This window comes from Fulmarus glacialis, unplaced genomic scaffold, assembly GCF_000690835.1.
Source record: "Fulmarus glacialis isolate BGI_N327 unplaced genomic scaffold, ASM69083v1 scaffold32611, whole genome shotgun sequence".
In the NCBI taxonomy this organism is placed as follows: Eukaryota; Metazoa; Chordata; class Aves; order Procellariiformes; family Procellariidae; genus Fulmarus; species Fulmarus glacialis.
Window position 1 is genome coordinate 14,308 of NW_009191416.1, and position 22,428 is coordinate 36,735.

The 22,428-nt window shown below is 42.4% G+C and overlaps 1 protein-coding gene across 1 annotated transcript; it reads right to left on the reverse strand.

The window, feature by feature from the left end:
* Positions 1-6,457: 6,457 nt before the first annotated feature.
* Positions 6,458-15,056, reverse strand: RAB27B (RAB27B, member RAS oncogene family). Its single transcript, XM_009586690.1, has 5 exons — positions 14,904-15,056; positions 12,384-12,469; positions 9,556-9,659; positions 8,057-8,180; positions 6,458-6,647 (listed from the first exon to the last, which is right to left on the reverse strand). The coding sequence occupies exons 1-5, from the start codon at positions 15,054-15,056 to the stop codon at positions 6,458-6,460; spliced, it is 657 nt and encodes a 218-aa protein (XP_009584985.1).
* Positions 15,057-22,428: the final 7,372 nt, after the last annotated feature.

Consider the following 22,428-nt stretch of genomic DNA (forward strand, 5'->3'; position numbering starts at 1 on the left):
CCCCCTTTTAAGAGAAGCAAATACCTTTCCTCTTGCAAATGTCTGTAATAAGTCACAGAAGGCAAAGGCTATAGAAAAGACAAGAGTTACTTAAGCCCCTGCTACTGGTTTTCTTTAGTGCCACTACCTCTCACAGGGGCAGGTGGGTGCTGAGCCGGATGCCAGGCTCAGGACTCGGCCGGGGCTCCAAGCCGGCTCTGCTGCAGTGCCCTGGCTGGAAGAGGAGATGGCGAAGTGGGGAAACTGCATCAGGCAGGGGCTGAGAAACAAGGATGTGCTGCTCTGCAAGGGCAGCCCAGAGCTGCAGCCCTCTGCGGTAACTGTGGTTTGGTACCTGCCAGGGCAGAGCAGGGCCCCTGGCTGAGCAGAGAGTCACTCCCTTGCCAAATGCTTTTATTTGGAAATGAGTCATTAGAACAAGGGAAAAAACCCACACACATTACAAGCTGATCACAGACAAAAATATTTCATAAAATGAAAGCAGAAGCCTAAATGATTGTGAAGCCTAAAATACATGATGTGCCAGGATAAAGTATCATAGGACCTTCTCTCCCTCTCCAGCTCTGATACGAGATATCTGTCTTGCAAACAAGCTGTATCTGTGCTCAAAAGCAAATGCTTAACTTCCAAGTATGTATAATCTCCTGGCCCCCAGCAGTTTCTAACCCTCCCATGGCTCTGAACGGGCATTGCTACATGTCAGCAACACACCCTGTAAGGACTTCTGGAGAGCATCTGCTTAAGCGTCTAAAAACCGTGCACTGAAGAATAGTCATTAATACTCTCCTGGCTTTTTTCAGTTGATGGAACAATTTTCTTCATGGCTGGACAATATTTAAAATAAAATAATAAAAAAAAGCTCATTCACATCTGTATGTTCCTGGAGTAGGTACTTCTGGGCAGTTTTTTTCATTTTACACAATTTTAGATGTACTTGTTTTGCTCTGACAATAGCTCCTTACTTCACAGAGACACTCCAGACCCAATTCAGCCAAGCACCTACACACAAGCTTAAGTAACTTCTCAAACTGGGCTCTCTGGTAAACACTGCAAACACTTAAGGGCATTTCTCTTATCTAAAGTGTGTTGCCTCTAGTACCACTTCTATCCTGCAATTTCCAGCCAGCCCTAGGTACTCCCACCCCTCCGCCTGTCTCCGCAGGTAACTTGTTTTATTCCCGAGGATGCAAAGCACCAGAGGAGCCTGCCCTGGCACTGGCCACCATCTCCCCTTGCCCACCTGATAGCAGGGCTGGCCGAGGCACCACAGTGGTGTAACGTAAACACAGGCAGTGTAAATGCACTGCAGGAGTGAGCGCTACAGCTGAAAAGGTACTTTCAATGTATGCATTAAAAAAAAAAAAAAAAATCCCATTTGACAACAGCACATTTCCTTTCTCGCCTTCCTAAAAAAGGTCTTGGCACTACTTCTCCAAGGCGAGGGGCTGGGGAAGGTGAGGGCAAAGTCAGCAGAGGATGCCAGAGTAAGAGCAGCAACACCAGCTAAAGACATTGCCTACTGACTGTAAGTTTCCTCACTCTTCCGAGTATTACCCCCAAGGTCTGAATTCACTAAATGTGGCAGTTCATAAACAGAGCAGCAACACCAGACTTTGGCACTGCACTTTGGCAATGCAAATATTTACCAATGGTAAGGGACACATTTCTTCCACCAAGACAGACCAAGCCAAAGGCTGCAGGCGAACAGAAGGAACTGCGACCAAGGCGTCACTGTAGCGCCCGCAGCCGTAGGTCAGCGCTCCAGCACTACTCTAGCATAGTGTATTAACATCTTTTAATGCCACATTTTTATACTCATGCTTAAAACTGGGAGGACAAAAATACCTGTAGATCAGGAAGAAGAATGGATTACGGTGAGTTCTAAGGACAAGACACGAAGTGTAACGCTGTTACGCTGTATAATGTGAGTTAACTGGGACACGCCAAGAGGATCAAGGAAACAGATTCAACAAGAAGTCGGGTAACTTGAACTGTCTTGGTAAATATCGCAGCCAGAGACGAGGAAGGTGGAACTATGCAGAGAAAAAAGGAAACCAAAATTACTCTCGGTGTAAGATCCCACAAGTCACATCTCTGAAGGATCGGCATTACCGTCACCTCTTTCAGTGCACAGCACTATGCAGCTCAGAAATTACTGCACACGCACACACTGCACAATAAAGTCGGCAGCAAGAGCACTTTACTGAAGAGATACTGGAAAACTAAAAAAAGATACTTCTAAAAGGACACAAAAAGCAACTTTGAGAAACCAGTGCCTGGACTGAAAGTCAAGACAAAAGCCCACAGGGTTAGAATACCTGCACTGACATTTAATTTTTAGTATCATCCTGGATGAAGTATCATAGGACCTTCTCTCCCTCTCCAGCCCTGATGCGGGATATCTATCTTGCAAATAAGCTGTATTTGTGCTCAAAAGCAAATGCTTAACTTCCAATTCAAATATGTATAATCAAATTTGCAACAGCAGAATCTGGATTCAAGTTTTAGTGGAATGGGATGAGGCTATATCCTACCAGAGGCGTTAAGTGAAAGCAAATTCATTTCCCAGGCCGGTGTCCGGAAGAATTTATAGGACTGAACATGGCAAAGTGAAACACTTTGAGCAACAGGAGTGAGAAAAGGATGAAAACGGTAGGCTATGTGGCTCCAGCAAGGGATACATTCAGGAGTTCACAGTGTAGTCAGAAGAGCTTGAACTAGTAAAGTGCTGTGCCAAGATGCTGCGCCTCACTGGCATCACAGCAGCCTGTAGGCAGGACGGCACTACCCACCGGACGGATGACCGCCCCACTGGCCCACCAGCTCTTTGCCAGCAGGTCACAAGCAGCTAGCAGGGGCTCACTGTGGATCCAGCTCACCATGCTGCAGTTGGAAAAACTACCTAAGAGGATCCATTACAGAGCTACAACAGAAGTGAAGGAAAGCCCTTCAACCAGAAAGTGGGTACCGGACAGAACTGAGAGAGGGTCTTCCAGCATGTGGAATAGAAAAGTTCCTTTCCATACAGGCATGGCTCTGTAAGACTGTAAGTAGCCCCCCGGAGTGTTCTTTCTTTGCTGCAGTTACCATTATTTCCTGAATATTGCACAGAACTTGTGAACCTTAACACTGCTATCGCTTTCAGTTCCTACCACAGCAGCAAGGAGTGGCCCTGAGTCATCTGTGCAGGGCTGCAGTTGCTCAGCGGGGGTTCGCAAGAGCCGTGACGCTGCAGGAAGACAGACTGACATCGCCAAGTGGACATATAAGAATGTGAATCTGCTGGTGGGCATGTGAAACGTAAGAGGAATAGTTTATGAAGAAAAAAAAATGGAGCAAGAGTCAAACGATGATGGAGAGGGGACAAAAGGTGATTTTTAGTAAGAGTTCATTATCTATTTTTTTGCAAAGAGAGTTAACCTGGTAAAGAACAAAGCTGTTAGTAGCATTTAGAATCACTTACCATGTTCCTCTTTTCTTAGTTTAATAACTGAGAGCTGCTATACCACCTACCACACGTTTAAACTTCTCTTCCTTTCCTCCAAACAAAGTTTTGATGGCAAAATCCTTTTGGGATAATAGTTTCACATGCATTCATAGATTTCTTTTTTTTTTTTTTTTTAAACACAGAATAATAATCAATTTCTTGTATTAGCAAGTATATAAACATAAACCAAGCAATGGAATTTTTACTGCAGTCATTCCCTTTCGTTCCTAAACAGACCCCTCGAGCAACACTGGGCTGCGAGGGCTGGCTATGTGCTTGCTCTGTCCATGCTGGAGAGTTTCAGAGACTGTATCCTTATGGAATGGAGCTCCCTCGTTACGGACCGCCAGCTCTGACAATTCACAGTCACTGAAGCTCACTGGCAAGGTTAGGAGAAACCTTCCTCCAGACCAAACTGTTCTGGGTATCACTGCTGTATTTTTTTCTTTTTTTTAATTATCATTATTCTAAGAGTGCTAGTTTCAGCAGGTGGAGAGATAAATAGAAGCAACTGAGCTTCATCAAGGTGCTTTGAAACAGCGCCAGGTTTGGGATTTTACACACCTTTGTATGAATCATCTGTCTGCTACTGAAGTCACTTTCAGCTTTGTAACAGCTTTTAGACAAGCTATACTTCAGCTGCTCTGGGAAACACGCTTTGGTTGGCTGTTGGTAATTTACCATTCTTAGCTACTTCTTTCACTCCTGTTCAACAGACAAAAATCTGATGCCACAAAACGAGAGATTTCTTTGAAAGCGAGACAGGGAGCTCCTCAGGCCACCATTTTCAGGAATTCAAGACATAATACAATTTTTTAAAAATTATGTTTACATTTTATGCTACATATTAAAAAGCAATACAACTTCACTTCAAAGAAAACCCTGAACTTCCAGTCTATGTATCTCAGGTAACTGAGGAACCTATCTGAATATCAGCCTGCTTGCTATCAATCTACTTACATCTTCTGCCTGGGGAATCACTTGTTGACTACCACAACAGCTTTTCCACCTCTTGAGGTGTTAGGACTGTTGATAGCCTATAAAAGGACCTGCATTATACCTGTTTGTATAGCATACATATATATAGCCTGTAGGTATAGTCTATCACTTATATAATCTTTACAGTCTACAAGTTAGATTTCTGGCATGGTAATCACAGCTATTTGGTTACTCACCCAATGGGTCTGCTCCTACGGATGTACCATCCATCTGCCCTGTTAACATGCCAAATCATCAAGTAAACATCGTTTCAGGAGCTGGGCAGAAAAACCTGTTATTTTTTCAGCAGTGAATCTGGTAAATTCTCCATTTCTGGGAAGCACTGAAACACTTTAGGAGCTTGCTATTCACAAAGTTTGCAATTTTGAATAAATCAAAGCTGAAAACATTTAAATAAATGGAAGTCTGCAATCCTGCCAACCCAACCAATTAAGCTTGGCTTGTAGAGATCCATTTTTACCCCCCAATCTGCACCCTCCCAAGTGATGTGAAAGTAGCTTAAAGCGCAATAAACACAAATAGACCTTTAACTACCACCTGTATAAAACCAGAACAATTATTCTACAAAAAAGGACAGGGTAGACTAATAAATATGCTGTAACTTGGTTTAGAAAATGATCTATAATTATAAATATAGTATTTTTCTTCATTTTTTCCTGTATTTGTCTTTGTTTGTGGTAAGCAACTTGCTGTTTCACTAGAACTTGCTTTCACCCATCTAAGAAATCTTTTGCATTGCACCCTGATGCTGCAGCACACCAACAGAGCAACTTCTACCCTCTGCGCTGAGATACCTGCAAGCTTCTGCCACACACTTGAATCTAGTCAGTCACATACTCTGGACTCCCATCATTCCAAGTCCCCACATCACATTTTTTCCACTTTGCCCTCTTGAAGAGAATTTAAGAGTATGAAAAAGCTGCCCTCTGTTGAAAACCTAAGTGTACAGAGGACCCAACAAAGCTGTAGCAACAACTTAGAGGCTCTCTCAGCACAGCAGAGTTTACAGTTCTCTTCTAGGCAGTGCAAACAGCCCCAAGTTCTTTCCTATGTCCTACCCGCGATACACAGTTACCCAGAGAAAAAGAAGAAAAAGGATAGTTTTCTTAAGTTGGGGGGAGAATATTTTTTGCTTATGGTAAGAAATTGTTTCATAAAATATAGTTTATCTCTGTTCCCATACATTATACTCTCTTCTTTATAAACTGTCCCTGCAGCATCAGAATCCCTCTCCATACTTTTTCCTATAACGCTCCAATCCCTGCTTGGATTATTGGCAACACAAGCAATGCTGCACAATTCCCTGATAATTTTTTTTTTTTTTTTTTTTTTTTTTAATTAAATGCCCTACTTCCTGCCCCCAAACCCAAAACACACACACACAACCCACCCCCCAACCACCGTCTCAGTGATTCAGTCAGGAAGGATTCACAGCATTTCTTACTCTGTGCAAGTGATAAAGTTTTTCTTAATAGGCCACATAAAATCTTTTGTATCTCTGCCTTAGAACACGGTCCCTGATGCAGATTAAAAATTATAAAGAAACAGGATTCTGTGGAAAAATGGCACAGACCTAGAAAACCACCCACCTCCGTTTTAATTTCAATATCCAGTGTATGCAGACAATAGGTTCTTTCCCTCCTTTTTTAAAAAAATAAAGCTACTTTCCTCTATTCAGTATCCTGATCACAGGAAAAATGTGGGCTAGGGGAAAAGGAGTGGGGAAGAAGAGGTGGGAGAGTTTTCCATGAAGATGGCACCGTATCAGGAAGAATCATTTCAGCACAAGAGCCTCACTGAAACACAGCTTTTAGTTTTAAACCAGTTCTTTGGAGAAAAACGCACAATCCCAATAAAACAATGTAACTTTGCTTCCGTGCACGGCTCAAGAGAGCCGGTTTGAATTTGGTGGTAGGTCAGCCATATTCTGTTGAAATATTTTCATTGGTTCTCACAGTTTAGAGGTGACGTTTAGCAGGCACACTTCTTCTCCTCCGGTTTTGCTGAATCTAGCTTCCCCGAGCTTCCTCCGTTGGCTGTGTCGGAGACCTGTGTCTTGTCCACGCACTGCTCCATACGCTTCATTATCAAGTCCAGAAGCGTGTCCACAGCCTTCTCCACGTTCTGTCCGGTAGCAGCACTTGTTTCGAAGTACGGTATGCTACGGTGGAAAGGAAAAGATTTGCTGGAGAGACTTTTAAAGACAACCGAGACTCAACTCTTTGTAACACTCTCAGTGCAGCTATGAATGGTGAGTTTAGTAGCAATGAAATGCATGGGACAGACTTCTGGTTTTTTGGGACTCTATTTCCTTGCTGGGCAGAACCCAAACTCCCGTTCCTAGCACGTGGTGGCATGACTACATGAGCACAAAACCGCCACATTAATTTACGAAATGCATCCTGGCATTTTGACTTCAAATTGCGGTAACATCAGCACAAACCTTGGTTGAAAAAGTGTTTCAGATAACCAGAAAGTCTATTTTAAAGAGAAGCCTAGGTCTTCTTTACAGAAAATTTCAGGGACCACAGAACATACCAGAAACTGGTTTTTTAGGCAGATAGCTACAACTATTGCTATTCAGCAGTCCCGGCAAGTACTATCTCCCTCCCTCCTGTCTACTTATAAGCACAACTTAACTTAGCTGTTTCCATTCTGAAATCCCCTTTAAATCCAGAATATTGCCTTCCAAATCATCTTTTTCAGAACAGAAGATTAGCAATTGCTCCAGCACTTCCATCATATGAAATCTGGCATGAGCTACCTTCTCCTCAGTGTCGCTGTCATCCTTACCTGGCTGCAGACAACTCTTTAATATTTTTTAATTATTTTTAAGTCTAATTTGCTTATTACTGCCCACAGTCTCTCAGGCCATCTTCTGCTGCTGGCTGAATTCTCTCTGAATATCCCTCATTGTACAGTAAGGCAACCAAGGAAAAAACCAACCCAGGTTCTTTTTGCCCACAGCACTATTTATTAACTATATTAACTATCAGCCAATTTATCCAGTTACAGGACACTCTGCAGGTGTTTTTAGTGCAAAGAAATGTAGAAGGCTCACTAGAACGAGAAAAAGGCCATTAACAGCTTTATCATCCATCAGGGGAAAACAAATAAATTCAGTGCCACTGCACACCTAGAACCTGACCAAAATCCACAGGTGTCTCCACTTCCAAACTAACTAGAAAAGCAAACTACAAATATTGTTATTATTTAGTTCATGATACTGAGTGTTCACCTGCCTTTTGTATACTCTGTCCTGAACTCTCAGGACAAGCCAGCATCCCAAGAATGTAGTTTTCTAGTAAGGATGTTTCATTTCAGCCTTATTTATTACGTTGTAGTATTTTGGCCAAACTACTAGAACAGTGTGTTTCATCCTATCTATTTCCTATCCAAACACGTCGATCTGAAAGCGTGACAAGCTGGGTATCGCTATAGGTGTATGTGATACTGCAATGCCTACAAATCTTGGAGTTTATAAGTATACTTGCAAGTATCTCTAGCCAGTCATCAGCTACACTTTCAACAGTTATAGACTAAATTTAGTTTCTGTCATAATTTGCTTACCCGTATTTGTCTGCCAGATCTTTTGCTTGCCTTTCGTTTACCTCCCTTTGGTCTGATAAATCAGCTTTATTACCAATTAAGACTATATCTGGATTCTCACAATATGCATTGGCTTGCAGCTGACCTAGAAGCAAAAATAAACAGGAGTTAAGAGAAAGTTAAGCGCCTTAGAGACCAAGATTGTTGACAAAATAATTCAAAATACCTTTCTTGCTCCCCACCTCAAAATATCCTGGACTAACCAGCCAATCACTTCATGCCAAACACATTTCCTTGTCGTACATTTACTTGCTAAGGGGAGTTTTTCAAAATAGGAAGTAGAAATGGTACTAGAAAATTATTTCCAGTATTTATTTTACCAACATACAAGACAACTTAACTGCAATGAGGTGTACTAAACACAGTGCTTTGGCAGAGGAGAACCTCCACCAGCCAGACTTCTATTCTACAAGACTCATAAGGACATTGTGGAAGTACAAACAACATCCCACATCATCTGCAAATGCAGATCTTCAGAAGTATAGGACAAAATCCTCAAGTGTGTTTTTCTCTTGGATATACTCAATGGTTTAAATGCAGTTTTATCCGTGTGAAGATCCAGACACAAGTACTGTCCACAGCTTCACCCCTCGTAAGTAATTGTACAAAGCCATTTACTTATACTTGCCTTAATCCTGAGGGGACCGACTTGAAAAAGTGCAGTATACACAGAAGAAATTAGAGACTCAGTTTGGTAAGCAGTGGAAGATTGTGAGGACAGGGATTGTTTAGTGGGAGGAAGGAATCTCTGAAGAAGATGGAGCTGTTTTCACAAGGCTATCTGGATTCTCACGTTATCCCCGCTTCAGCTTGTTTGCTGGAAAACTGCCAGCTCGAAATGTACTGGCCTCTGTCCTTCCAGCACTCTAAATGCCCTCAATTAAAAATAAACTTTAAGAATTTAACCTTTGTTTCACTTTTAGTCTAGCCGTTGTCTGAAGGAAAACCAACAACAGCAAACAGAACGCGCTTTCAAACCAAATCCTCAAAGCCCAATCTTGATTTTAATTTAAGCCTCAAAGCAGACAGGAAGGAATCACATTCTGCTTTATAAGCAGAAAACACACCATAAAGATAACAGCGATATCCAAAGTACAGTTTCCAAGATCCTGTATATCATCTAAAATATGGGCTATGGCCAAGGAAGTGTCAAATGCCATCAATTTCCAAGAGGCAACAGATTTATTCCAATTGTACCAAATCCAAACAAGATTATCAAGAATATGCCCAGAACAGTCTATTGTGCAAAAAAAAGAAGAGCACGTATCTCTCCAATTTGATGAAGCTTCTACCCCAAATTACAGGCTGCAAGTACCCCACTTAAGGCTGCACTAGACATAACTACTTTCTTTGAGCGTCTTCCAGCTCATGAACAATGGCAAGCATAAAGCCTAAAAGCCTAAAATACACAAGAAAGCTTCAAGTCAACCGATAAATGCAAGCTCTATGGTTCTACTTACTCATCCAATTTCTGACATTTAAGAAGCTCTGTTGACTGGTGAGATCAAACATTAGTAAAAAGCCCATAGCATCTCTGAAAAACGCTGTGGTGAGACTTCGAAATCTGAAGGTGGAAGAAAAAAGACAACATAGCTCTATTAATATAAAGCGACCTCTAAGGTAAGCACTTTTCTGGCAAGCCTGAACTGAGTAAAGGAAAAAGAGATGAAGTAAAGCTTTTCTGAATTGCTTGTGCAAAAATTCTATTTAAAAAGTATCTTGAAACCTGAAGAGTCTGCAAGATTTAGTGGACATAAATAAAATAATTCTTGACTTTCATTTTAGCTATGATGCATCACACCAGTCAACATTTATTAATGTTGTTAGTGTCAGTGTGTTAGTAATTTACCAGAGGAAGCTTATATGTGAGAATATAAACATTATCAGTGACTAATCTATTAGTTCAAATTCTGCCTGATTTAACCGAGAGTGAGACAGAGAGAGAAGGGTTGGTTAAAAGAAAAAAAGATGCTGAAGCATTTAGTGTATCACAGATCACAGTGACAGAAATGGATTCACCTGCCGAGATTACACACACTTAAGTCGATGGATGTGCACTACTCAATATAGTCAATATTAAAGAAAACAAAGGAAAAGTAGGGGGCTGTTTACATGCTTTTGATTGTTCGATGTGGCTATCTGCTGTGAAGCTCAGCTAAAAGGAAAAGGTAACCTTTCCTTGCAGAGCTCTAGACACACATGCACTCTGTAAGCAGACCTGCGTAAGTGTGCGTTCACAAGGGACATGGTTCACAGGCTTCCTGCAAAGCTACGGAGCCGGATGAAACAACAAACCATGAAATACAACTCTGTTTGTCACCAAAAGGTCATAGGCCTGTTCAAATCGGAAACTTGAAGAAACAGTGCTGGAAAACTGTGCACTGGCTCTCTGGTGTTTTCTGCATCACAAAACAGCACTCTATAATCTTGCACAAACCAGCAGTACCAGAAACAGTAACTGGTATTTTACAACACACATCCATGAAAATGAAAACAAAAGCTCTCCACAGAAACGTGTCAGATACCTGACACTACTTTTAGGGTTTTTCAGGAAAAAAAAATGTAGTCTCAAAATGTTTAATCTCTTGCAGAGGTGTATACACAAACAGCGTTTGAGAGTAAGGTAAAGAGATGCAGACACAAAATTTCAGCTTGTTTCTGGTTTTTCATCCAGCAGCAACCCCTCCCCCATGGTACTTGCACTGCTCACTCTGAAAACCTGAAATCTGCCTCATCACGACTTTCCTTCCTCCCCACTGGGCAAACGCTTCAGTCCGCTGCTTTTCAGTAACTATTACACAGCAAATAGGTGTGAGTCGCATTTTCTTCCCTTGTTGACAGGTGACATCAGTAGTCATACTGAGGGCAACCTCACACGCTTTATGATAGTGAAAACCAGCGTACGTGACTAGCCAGGGGAAGCTTAAGAAAGCAGTATGCACACTTCTCCCTTTAAAAAAAAATAACAGGATCAAATTTAATAGTCACAAATCAAGAAGGTCTTTGGAAAGAACAAACAAGTGTGCACAGAGAAGATGGGGAACAACTGGTTAGATAAAGGAATCCTTCTGCAAAGGAGGATTCTGGTCAGTCACGAACTTAATACATGTCAACCACAGTATGCTGCTGCAAAGAAGGCAAACAGAACCAAAACCATAAAAGTCAGATAAAAAGCAATTCTTCTGTACTACTCAGCACTGGTAAGACTTGAACTAGAATTCTCCATCCCACTTGCATGCTGGTGCTGAGAGAGGCTGGAACCAGCCTGGGGCAGTAAAGAACAGAAAGCTTGCTCATCATAGAGAAGTCTGAGCAAGCCCGGGGCACGTAAACTGGAGAGGACTTAAGGAAGGCATCAGGCTGCTCAGGACCTTGTCCACCTGAGTTGTGAACACCTGCGAGAACACAGACTGCAGAGCCTCCGAGAGCAACCTGCTCCAGGGCTTAACCACTCCCACGGTCAACACTTGTGTTCCTCTACTTAGCTGGAATATCCTTGCTGCTGGAATATCCTTGACCGCTGCCTCTTGCCCTTTAGCTGTGAGCCTGAGAAGAGTCTGGCTCTGTCTTCTCCCCACTAGGTAGATAAAGACAGCAATTAGCCTCCCCTTAGTCTTCCCGTCTGCAGGCTGAACAAGCTTAGCCCCCTCAGCGCTCACCGGATCATCGTATGCCTCTGCCTCCTGACCTGTTCTAATGGCACTCCACGGGACTTCAGTTTATCAGTACAAAGTATCCCACACTGGGGGTCCCAAGAATGGAAGCAGTACTCCAGATGTGGCCTCAGAAGTGCTGCATGAAGGGGAATAACCACTTCCCTCAGTCTGATGGCTACATGTGTGCCAATGCAGTCCTGTATGCTGTGCACCTTCATCAAAATATGCCTTACCATCCAGCCTAACAGAAAAAATGTGAAATACAAGAACAAGACACTTAGATAGGTTATACAGTATCTTCCAGAGGAGATTAGGAATGTATTATGAAGTCAAAATAACAGTACAAAACAAACAAAAAAAGCTAACCAACAAACCAGTATCGCACACGTGCCAGAAACGAGGCAGCATGCTGCCGAGGCAGGGAGCAGACCATCTTCAGTTCTTCCAGTCCTATTTTCTGAGATCCTCTGATCACTGTATCAAAGCAGTGTCAGAAAACCGTTATTTCTGGAAGATATTTTTCTTGTCCTAAAATACGAGGATTTCTGATATTTTTCACCTGAATGGACTAATGGTTTACCCAGAAATATGAAAAACTCAGAACTGCTTTCCAGTGAGCGGAACTCTGTTACCTTTCCTGTCCGGCTGTGTCCCAAAGCTGGAGATGTACCTTGAAGGCTTTTCCTGGAGATCCATTTGGTCCTCTGCTGTTGTATACCTAACAAGAGAGTCAAATCAGTACAGCTCACACTGAAATCCATTGCATGGGTCACAGACTGCTATATTTTGTGCAAGCAATAACTAAGGAGTAGAAGTTCAGTCCTTCTGTAACAGCTGACTTTTACCTCTAAAAGCCATTTCAGAGGGCGGCTTATAATAATATTTAAAAAGCCAGGAGCGACATGAAAAGTCTATGAAAGCTGCACTTTAAAGATAATCTGGTTATATTTAGTACTTCAAATTAGATACCAATTCTTTAAAACTTGGCATAGCACTGTGCTGAGCAAGCTGTCTGTGTTCTGTCTCATTGCTGTTCTTACAAAATTTACAGCTGGCTGACAGGATTAACCACTATTATAAAAAGCTATTTTTTCTTCATTAACTTCTGTTGGACATTAATGACTTCCTTACTAACTGCAACTGCAAACTCATAGTGCTTAAAGAAATCATCGTGACCTTTCGCTGGGGCTCAATTCTTTATTAAACAGAATATGGACTTTATGGACATGTCTGTATCAAGAGACTGCACTGACCTTACCCAGGGAAGCGGAACACTTCCTCCCTGGGCTGTAAAATACAGTGTTCAGTTCTCCTGCACAACCAAGTTAATATTAATTGGGGGTTGGATTAGATGACCTCTGGAGGTCCATTCCAGCCTAGACTATTCTGTGATTCTGTGGACTTATCTAAACTGTTGTCATCTCAACACGTAGCTTCTGACTGCAATGTGCCTTTCTTTCCTGTGTGGCAGGTGCCTGATCTGAAAACCAGAAAAGAATCAACGGATCAACCACCCCACGTTTGTGAATTAAATTGGTTTGCTGGAGCATGTTCCTGTAACATTTAGCATGATAAGCAAGGAATCTCGCAGGGTCATTTTTTAATTTGACTTTTACACAACAGAAAAACATATTTCACCTTTTGGATCTCTTTCTTAGAAGACAGTTTATTAGATAGACCTTCAAGATATTTCAAAGCTGGTAATTTCATGTAAGATGTAGCTTCTCCCACACTTAGAAACTGTCTTACCCCAAAATGTAATGGAAAGTTACGGAAGAAATCTGTCTGCAACCTTTAGCAGAAAAGTTCACCTTCTGGAAAGAATCCAGCACCCATGTTCAAAACACGTTAATGTGCGTCTGACCAGCCAGGGAGCATGTTCAGGCATTTCCTTGCAATAAAACTGTGTTTTTAATAGTTTACTCTTATTACATCAGTGCAATCCCACAGTGCAGAGAAAGAGCCAGGCTCCACTCCCACCTTAGCATCACGTTTAACCGGCCTGAACTTGCGTAGCCCTGATGATGAGAAACTTAAGACAGAATCCAGATCCCCGGTTCTTTTATTCAGGGTACCCCTGAAGCCCCATCCTCCAGGCAGAGCCTGCACGCCCCTGTCATCATGACAAAACTGAACTCGGCACAGCAGCCACAAATAGTGGCAGTCACGAAAAAGTTACCAGGGAAGATTAATGTGAATGGGGGAGTGATGCCCATCTTTTCATGGTATTCTAGTGAAGTAATAGGAGATTAAAACATTAAGTTAAAAAGAATCAAATTTAAAGAGGTCTCCATCTTTCAACTGGGCAACTATTTACATTTCTTTTTATTAAGGAAATGACTAAAATAATTGCTCAGGGTCTAATATCTTGTATTTATTATGGTTTTACTGTTCAAGCAAGCTAGAAGGACTCCTATTAGAAAGCTGAATTTGTCCCCTATATGTAGCCTGTATCAGTTGTCAGGATCTATAAGCAGGGACATAAGTCACATTAAATTAAAACAAAGCGAGTGTGCTCTTATATCCAAGCATCTGAATGACACTACAGAAGACTCATCTTCTATTTAACATCAAGAAACAAAAGCATGGCAGAGCAGGCTCGCACACCTTGCATAAAGAAACACATTGATCCTAACCTACGAGGACTCCTGATCACAGGCTCAGTACGCTCAGCCTCCAGCCTTGGCTGCTGGCAACGACTCACGAGGAGCAGCGTGGTCCAGCCGGTGGAACCGCTTCTTGGCCTTCGCTAGTTTACTGTGTGACCTGGAAGTAAGCTGAAACTTCTGTGCTTCTGTAAGTTTCCATCTTTTCCATTTAAATTATGAGTTTGGGGGCCAGAGTTATTTCTAGTCATAAACACACCTCATTCACTAGCACTATGGAAACCTGCTCTTGGAAAGATCCTTTTATATCAATGTGCAATACAGCACTTTACAATCCAACACCAGGATCAGGATAATGGCATCTTTCCCCTTTATGCAGTTCCTAATTATGACTTGCTTAAGCCAAAAACTAGACCAGGAAAAGCATTATCAACATATGTGCTATACCCCACAGTAAGAGAGGCAGTACACATTACATCAAATTTGTTCTCAGCAGAAATGAATAAAGAAAAAAGAAGGTGGTATCATTCGTATGAGACAACTTACCACTCGTTTTTCCCGAAAATCTATTCCTACTGTTGTGATGAATTTTGGATTAAATTTGTTATCGGTGTATCTGTACAGGAATGTTGTTTTTCCAACCCCAGAGTCTCCAAGGGCCAGGAGTTTGATCAGATAATCATAGTCTCCATCAGTCATAGTGCTAATTTTTAGGAACCTACGTAAAGAGGAGAAAAAAATTGATTTAATGATAACAAAACCCCCTTCCTGTTTGTTTTTGCCTCATTTCTATTTTTGTTCATTGAAATGCTACTGCCTGTGCTCAGGGTTGAAAGTTATGTTTGTGTATTTTGAAAAACGCTAATGCAAAGCAGCATTGAAACTCTTAATTTCAGTTCAGGTGCCAGGAGATAATACAACTTACACTTTCTATTTTCTAAATAAATAAAATTGAAGCTTAGAATGATAGAGTTTGGGACAAAAAGATTATTTTTGTTCTGAGGATAATAATAAGACCTATAATGAACATAGGTATGAAACCTAGGGCTAAATCCTTCTGCTCAAAGTATTTTATTATGAGTTTGAAGAAAAAGGGTAGTGCAGAAACAGGCGTGAAAAGGAAACTCAGACATGGCAAGGACCATTCCAGGGCTCAAGCTCTAACCAGCATTACATGACATTATCAGGGCTATGTATTTTTATCCAGAAAGAAATATTCCCCCCCCCAAGAGAACAAATTTAAAAAAAAGCAGAGTAAGCAATTCTCCCAGGACCACTGTTAATAAAAGGAGAGAGCTCAAATGCTCTAGTTTACTCTAGTATAACCAGATGAACCCACAGCTGCCTTGTTCTGCGAAGCACACAACCAAAACCACCCCCTCATCAAACGCTGCAGATATTAATTGGAGTGAAGAAGAAAGAAAAGCAGATGGCAAGCCCACCGCCTGGGTTCAGCTCCGTGCCTCGGTTAAGCTGCTGCTGTGAAGGCAAGCGGGGGCATCTCCCGCAGCCCAGGGAGCCACCTGAGAGTGGCCAACGTCTGGAGAGAGCCACAGACAGCTTACACCCCTCAACAACAGTTGAAGGCTCTTTTCTCTAGGTAGCAGTGAACAAGAGCAGCAAAGCCTACCTCATTAAGCACTTTTAAAACAAATATACACATCAGAAAGCAACACAAATTTGCAGAAAGAAGAAAATATTTACCCTATTTGCCCAGGCTGCCTCACAGCCCAGGCAGAGCTCCCAGAGCAAAGTGCACGCCACAGAAATTATTTCTGTGCGGTTTTCATGGCCCCGCACAACAGTTCCTGGCTTCTCCCAATCTGCTGAGTCAAGTGACACAATGTATTTGGGCAGGAAAGCCAGATACAAAGGAGGGACAGCTTTTCAGCATTTTCTTCTACCTTGGTCTGTTCCCGGTTGGCCAATGCAACCGAGTGCCTGTGTTCAGGGTCACCTGGGCTCCCGCCAACAGGAACGTTCATCCTCCATCTGAAGCAGGGCACACCGTCTGCCAGCACAACCTCCTGCAAGAACCACGCCATGGACACCCAGCTTGAGCAGAGCACCTTCATAAAATTACTTCCCAGCCTGGCCAAGCCTTCAGCCAGAGGAGGAGCACCCTTTCTCCAACCAGACTGCTTCCCCAGCAGGTTTTTTATTATTTCAAGTTCAAGGGGAGTGTTGTATTACCCTAAACCTAAAGCTCCCATTACTGTATTTACTTTGTTAGTATTCGCTATGAAGCTCTACAGGAGAAGGAAAGGGAACCTATGTAAGAAATAGACCTACAAAGTACTTATTCACATGTATGAAATGCCCTGATGATGAGAAAACTGGAATCATAAGAAACATCACCTAGTTTACGTCCTCTCTTACCTTGTACTCAACATTATTTAAGCCTTCTCTTTTTTCCAACATCTTGTTAATCCTTAGCACAGATGAACAGCCATTCCATTCGAATCTCTATGCTGAGACTAATTACTGTGGTATCAGAGCAGGAGACCCTGGGCCATGTCCCATTCATAAAAACTACTGCTTGTTTCAGTACAAGACCTTAATTTCCATCAGAATAAAACCTACCTTTCTGAGCATTTAAATTAGCAAGTACTGACCTGCTTTGACTAAAATAGCGAACTAAGCCCGTTTTGATTATCCTGCATTTCAACAGCTTTAAAGATAAGAAAGCTGGCTGTGTACTGAGCAGTTTCATTGTACGAGATTTATACCTTTGACAGATACGGAGCCACCCAGAGAGGTGGGACAAGCTTTTGAGAAATTCATCTTCTGATGATAAAGGTTTAACAAACCTAGAGAAAAAGACCTGATCTGACAGCGCTGCTCTGCCTTGCACTGCCTTTGGTCTGCGCTGGGCTGGGAAGGCCAGAGCACCAACACAGCAACTTCACAGAAATTAATTCAAGGCCTTTAATCCTTTCCAGAATATCCCAACTTTACCACAAGGCTCCACTGAGAAAGAGTAATTTCTCCCCCGAAGTTTGAGGATTATCAAAATCAAAGTATTTCTGAGCAATGCAATAACTGTTCTTTAGGCATTTCATTCAATAAATCAGAAAAAGAAAGATATCTTGGGAGATGATTCTCCCCCAGATGCTTGACTGGTAATACAAAGTATTAACTTGGGATTAGACACTACTCCCAAATATGCATGTTCTCTGGGAGATGAAGTTTAGCATCTCCTTGCTACACAAATGTGCAAAGCAGAATATTCAGAATTACCAGACCTGTAAACATTGAGCAAAATATTCATCAGACTAGGATGATTAAAAACGTATTTTTGTAAATCCGTCACGAGAAGGCAGCTGGCACTCCTATTCCCAGCACTGGCTGCTTTTCCAGAAATTCCTGCCCGTTTGCACCAGGGGCTGCACAGGCACTGCAGCCTCTCCCAGCCCGGCGCTAGCCAAGGCGGTCACCCTGCCACCAGGGCAGGGAGGCAGCCTGGGAACCGGTGTCTTTTGGCAAGGTTACTCTGACTTCGCTCTCCTCATTCCCTGTACCGCCTAGGAAAGTAGAATAGCAATTGGTTGGACATAGGCGTTTTATTCCTTCAGATTTTAACCTGAAGCCACCAAAGAGTTTTCTTCTCCTTGACCAGCTATGTGATGGAGACGGGAGGAGCAAGCTTCACAAAAACCTGGGTGCAGGGAGAGCTCCACAGCCCAGACTGATCCACTGCCATCACACTGCCATTACTGTTTTACCACTTCCAAAACGCTGTGGGTACAGCAAACTAAGTTCTTGTTCCACAGGAAATTTGAGCATTAAGATTTTAATTTCATTTAGAATGAAAGAGTTAAAATTACTACTGATTACTAATAATTACTACTAGATAAACATCTAAGCGTGCTTTTAAACATGTCTATAATTAACTGGATTTGAAAATTCTGAATGTTTTCTTTTGTTTCATGACAAATTTTAACTTAAACAGTACATATAACTGAAGTATAAAAATCATACACCATATCTGAAACAAAGCAAGGTTCTTCAGCGGAGGAGGTCTGGGGTTCTTAAAGAAAAGAGACTTTATTTCAAGAGAATTTCTTCTAGCAAAGATCTGAAAAACACTTCAGAATTTTCTATTAAGAGGTTATTAACAAGGCATTTTAATGAAAAATATACTTTATTCAACTCTAATTTTAAATGGCTCAATATATTGAGCTACTGAAAAGAAACACCCCTGGGCTGTAACACAAAAGCCTTACATTGCTAAAACAAAGCAACTCAATTCACCATTTTCCATGACGACATTTGAAAAACACCCCTGTGCCTGGAACCTTAACTTTCAAGTCCTCACCATTCTGAGAGCATCTAAATGGACTTGAAGTTGTAATACCATGACTCATTTTGCCGTGACTGTGTCTCCACCACAGACCACCTGCAGTCAGAGCAGCCACAACCAAGGTCTCCCCCGCTCTCTGTCCCGCAGGGCTCAGTCAACCTGCAAGCACCCACACAGACCAAAACGAACTTTCCACTCAACTAATGCAATCCCACCCTCCAATTCTGAAGCCCATGCTGTCTCTCTAATACCATGTAACCAATTAAGCTTTACAAAAACCCAAACAGGCCTCCCGACCATCGCTCCCAACCCTCTCTGCCAACATGGCCAACAGCCAGACGATGATAAACATGACGTTTTGATGCTGTTCTTCCAGGCTGTGCATCTAGACTGAGCCTGATTTAAAAAACACTCTTCTGCTTTCTTGGCAGACAAGATTCCCATCTAGACCAGAAGCAGCATCTTGTTTCTTGATTGATTATTTTGTTCCATCCCTATTTAATGTTCTCTAACTACAGTGTGAGAGACCATTTAAAAGCTGGCACTTGTCAGCAGATACTCCAGCGAACGTTTTCTCGATAGAGAGATATGGCTTCACATAAACCAACCAAACCTTAAGACATTCAGCTATAGCCTACAGGGAGAGGAAAATCTACTCCTCGGGCACCGTGCCTTTGCTCTGCTGCTCTGTACCCAAGGCACAGAGGAGGAAACACAGCGGCACATCCCACCGCACCCGGCTTGGCGCACCCAGCGGAGCCTCCCAAACACAGCACCTCCAAAGGTGAGACTGTGGAAGCAGGAGGGCTCCAGCCCTTCGCACATCCATCAATAACCCCTCCACCTGGAGGAGCAGCCTCGGCACGAATCAGCAGCTCTCTCTGAAGTAACGCTGAACTCTGCTCCATGAGACCCACCCCACCCCCAACAGAAAGGGATGTGGAGGCGAAAAGTTGTAAGTCTGGTTTTCTTCTTCCATTTGTAGTGCGTTCCTTAAAAAATGGGAGAAAGGCAATTCATTGAAATCCAAATTGCTTTTGAAAAAAATTACTTTTGGCTGGGAACAAACTTTGCAGAAAAATGGTTTCAATTCAGAAACTCTTTTTCATCTCAAGATGTTTGTATGTACAGTAAAAACAAATTAAGCAGGCTAAAATTCTGATGATCCTAACCTGAAAACACTGCCTGGTAGTCATACTCTTTAGCCTCTCAGAATTGGAAAAGACTGAAAAGTTTTGAAACTTCTAAATTTCAAGCTTTGCAGATTTATAAATTTTAAAAGACTTTCCTAATCAAATAAGACTATCTAGTAGATTTTCTGATAACACATTTTCTCATTAATGGAGAGAGTTGTTGAAAGGAGTTCAACAGTTACATAAGTAGTTAATGGGGATATCATCAAGGAAAAGTTACATGCGCAATGAGAGAAAAGTCAGTTCCAGAAAATAAGATTTTATTTCCCTTGACACACTACTAGTTAAAAGTCGAACAAACAAAAATGTTGTATAAATAGCATTAACTCTAGAAAGTGCAGGATATAAAATCACAGTGCACATATTGTACCAGCAGCTGGTCAGCAAGAGATTCATTCCCTCTGCAGCAAAATAAATCGGCAACACTACTGTTCATCCAAGCTTTTTTTTTTTAAATGTAAAAACAATAACAAAAAACCCCAGCACTGTCCTGAGGGCCAACTCACAGATGACTGTATCAAAGGCACAACACACATACACAGTAACCGCCACTTACTCAGATCAGCACACCCTGAGCCGACCGGGGGAAAGCTTCACGAGCAAGCTCTACGCTCCCCGCCGCAGTTGGCGTTGGGAGACTTGCTGCTCCTCTTTGATTCTGCTGCAGTGAGGCTGGAGTCCGACTTCTCCAGCACCACTAAACCTTCACCACTTCCCCTTTTTTTGACAGCCTCTAGCACCTAGAAGTGTCATCAGCTGATATAAATTTGACACTCAAATAAAATGTAAGAGCCCAGCAACAGCCTAATAGACCCAATAGCATCAAAAAACTACAAACCGACCCCATTCAACTTTCTTTGGTGCATGGCACGAACCATCATGCCCCGGGTCATGGGATGACATGCCTAAGCACAGGCAAAGGTACTGGACTGCATGAAATGACCTGCAGGATCCCCCAGAATGACTCTGGCACCATCCTTTCACTCCAGAGATCCCGCTCCTGGATCTCTTCAGGGTCAGCAATTAGATTCAGGTGACAAGGGCACTTACCACCAACATGTGGCATGCAGAGACATGACCCCAATACCAACACATCGTTTAAAAATACTTTGCAAAGGGCCTGAGAAACAGGTGGGCATTGACCAAGTTTAGCATGGTACCACCAAGACGACGCCTTCTCATCCCCAAGCACTCCACAGACGTACCATTAACTTTCTGATTAAAGAAGAAGAGCTGCATGAAGACTTCCAACGAAGAAAAGAGCAAAGAGCTAGGCAAAGCTGAGCTGTGGGAGGACAGGCTGCCTGCTAGGTTTCCTGTTAGAGTCACTTCTAGGAGATGAAAAACACTGACAGCAGCAGGTTCCTGCTGGAAATGAGAGTGACTATATAAAGAGAGTTTTGAAATGCATTACTTCTAGCTCCGTCTATCCTCCTAAAGAAATCATATAGGCTGTAGCAGAAAGACATCCCAAGATCGACCTGGACGTGGCTGGTCTTTGCGGTTCTTGAGCTACACCCTTGGAACAGAAATGCAAAGCTCTGCAACACAAACAGAAAGCTTCCCCTGGTCTTCTGCAGGAACACCAGAAAACTACCCTTTCTTTCATCCTCGAGATTCTGACTGGTATTAACTCTATCCCAGCCACAACCAGTACAGTGAAGAACTAAACTCTAGTCCCCTGTCGCCCTCAAAACCCCACAACCTGCTACTCTCTTGCTGTGGGACAATGTCTCTTGCCGACGGAGCATCCAAGAGAGAACCCCACGCCGATCACATCATTAACATCAAACTCGTTAACACAGCCACATTAGACACCTTTTCCCTACCAGAGAGAACATACAGAAACGTCTGCAATGCAAAGTGGAACAGACAGAGAATTACATTTAAGAGTGCATTATCAGAAAGTAGCCTCACAAGTCCTTCCCGAGTGGGAGAAAGAGACAGGATGTAGGAAAGATAAGAGAAAACTCTGTCCAGTCATCCCAGCATCATGCTGTAATTTGTCTGCAATCATTTGCCAAAAAAGCAGAGCCTCACAGCTGCCAAGTAAATGGCCCGCAATGAGCCAAATGTTTTTTCCCCTCAAAAATCAAACAACTCACTGGAGCTATGCTGAGATGAAATTAAAGCTGGCTTCTCTGCTCAAAATCAGGCATACACAGTAATTTCCATATAGGAGCTGTGAGCAACAATACGTAACAAATGCAGCATTAGTATGAAAGAAATGATCTTTCCTCATTTTCTTCCTCAGAGTGGAAACCCCCCGGAGGACTAGACGGACGCTTTCTGGCACGGATGCCTCGCAGCATTTGAGCGCAGACAGCTTCAGGCTTTAGTATGTAAAAGACTCTTGGCAAGCCACAGCCACATACTACTCTCTTTTGTAAGCCAGGATACCCTTTTTAATAGAGAAAGAAATATATACAGGACATACTGCATTTTAGAAGTTCTTCTTTAAATATATGGACTTCCAGCTTTCACCCATTTGAGCACAGGCTGAACATAACTCCACAGGTAAGAAGGTGAGTTCGTTACCATGCTCCTCACTGCTACGTGTGCCCTGCGAAGGAGC

What these genes read in the sequence shown, in the direction of transcription:
- RAB27B (XM_009586690.1), bottom strand. Translation starts at nt 15,056, where the DNA reads ATGACTGATGGAGACTATGATTATCTGATCAAACTCCTGGCCCTTGGA. An exon ending in GACACAGCCGGACAGGAAAG is followed by an intron (nt 9,660 to 12,383) that starts GTAACAGAGTTC and finishes TTCCACCTTCAG; the next exon opens with ATTTCGAAGTCTCACCACAG. An exon ending in AAATGTCAGAAATTGGATGA is followed by an intron (nt 8,181 to 9,555) that starts GTAAGTAGAACC and finishes TTTTGCTTCTAG; the next exon opens with GTCAGCTGCAAGCCAATGCA.